The sequence below is a fragment of the Vigna radiata genome, chromosome 8 (assembly GCF_000741045.1).
Source record: "Vigna radiata var. radiata cultivar VC1973A chromosome 8, Vradiata_ver6, whole genome shotgun sequence".
NCBI lineage: Eukaryota > Viridiplantae > Streptophyta > Magnoliopsida > Fabales > Fabaceae > Vigna > Vigna radiata.
In genome coordinates this window covers 5,650,263-5,651,397 of record NC_028358.1, presented here as the reverse complement: position 1 = coordinate 5,651,397, position 1,135 = coordinate 5,650,263, and the positions used below count along the sequence as shown (strand labels likewise).

The following is a 1,135-nucleotide window of genomic DNA, read 5'->3' as shown; positions in this document are numbered from 1 at the left end:
TTAGAAAGTGAGATTGTAATAAAACTGGTTGTGATCATACTTCTGCAACACCTTCACCAAATTCTCAGTCACAAAGAAAGTGTCATCATCTCCCATCACAAACCACCTCACATTCTCCATCCCAAGCCTCACTGTCTTCGACATAATTCGAGATATACGAACCCCTAACTCCTCACCTGGATTCTTCACCTTGAACTTTGAGACATCACTCGATATTCTCAATGTTGGCAAGAGGGTCTTATCACCTGCTTCACTTTTCACTTCTTGGTCTAGCCACACTATTCCCCTTGTCTCGTTTGGCCTCCACCATAGCTTCATGTACCCTTTTCTTTGCCTCCAGAGCCTGGAAGAGGCTGCTATGCCAAACATTATGTGTGAAATGTTGGTTTTCTCAAAGGGTTTTGTTGTGTGCTGAGGTGGTGGAGGAGTGATGTTGGTGTTGGAAACGTGTGTGGTTGTGGAAAGAGGGTAAGGCTCTGATGAACCACGAACCCTAAGCTGACCCCAATTTCAATCCCAATCCCAATTGCAATCCAATTCTAAACCCTAATTACCCCAATCTTCTGACCCTAATCCTCTTTTCATTTTACTCTAATTAATATAAATTACACGTCATAATTATATATATTTTTTAAAATAATTAACAATGCCACATAATCAGACAATACCCACCTGGCAGCTCTGCCGTTAGAGAACTTAACGCCGTTAGCAAAAAGGACCACTTTGAACAGTTTTTGCAAAAGGTAGGACTTAAGTCAACTTTTGAAAAAAGAAGGGACCACTTTGAACAAACCCTTCCAAAGGAGGGACCAAAATAGATATTAAACCTTTTTTCAAACAAGTCAATCACCACACGGTAGTACCCTGCAATTCTAGTGGACTCTTAAACAACACCCTCTAAAACAAATCCCTTCTCACAGTCAAAGTCATAAGGTATATTAATTGTGTTTTTTAACACATAACACTAAATCATTTATCCTATAAAATGTTAAATTGTGCTTTTTATTGGAAATCTTCTTTACACTAACACAAAATTGACTTATCACATATCCAATCATAAAAAATTAGACATAAAAAATGACTAATAACAAACTTGTAATTAATTGTTACAAATTTACGTTTGACGTTCTAACAA

At 37.5% G+C, this 1,135-nt stretch overlaps 1 protein-coding gene across 1 annotated transcript; it reads right to left on the bottom strand.

Moving 5' to 3' along the window:
• LOC106770129 lies at positions 1–369 on the bottom strand. Its single transcript, XM_014655953.1, has one exon. The coding sequence runs from the start codon at positions 367–369 to the stop codon at positions 1–3; it is 369 nt and encodes a 122-aa protein (XP_014511439.1).
• Positions 370–1,135: the final 766 nt, after the last annotated feature.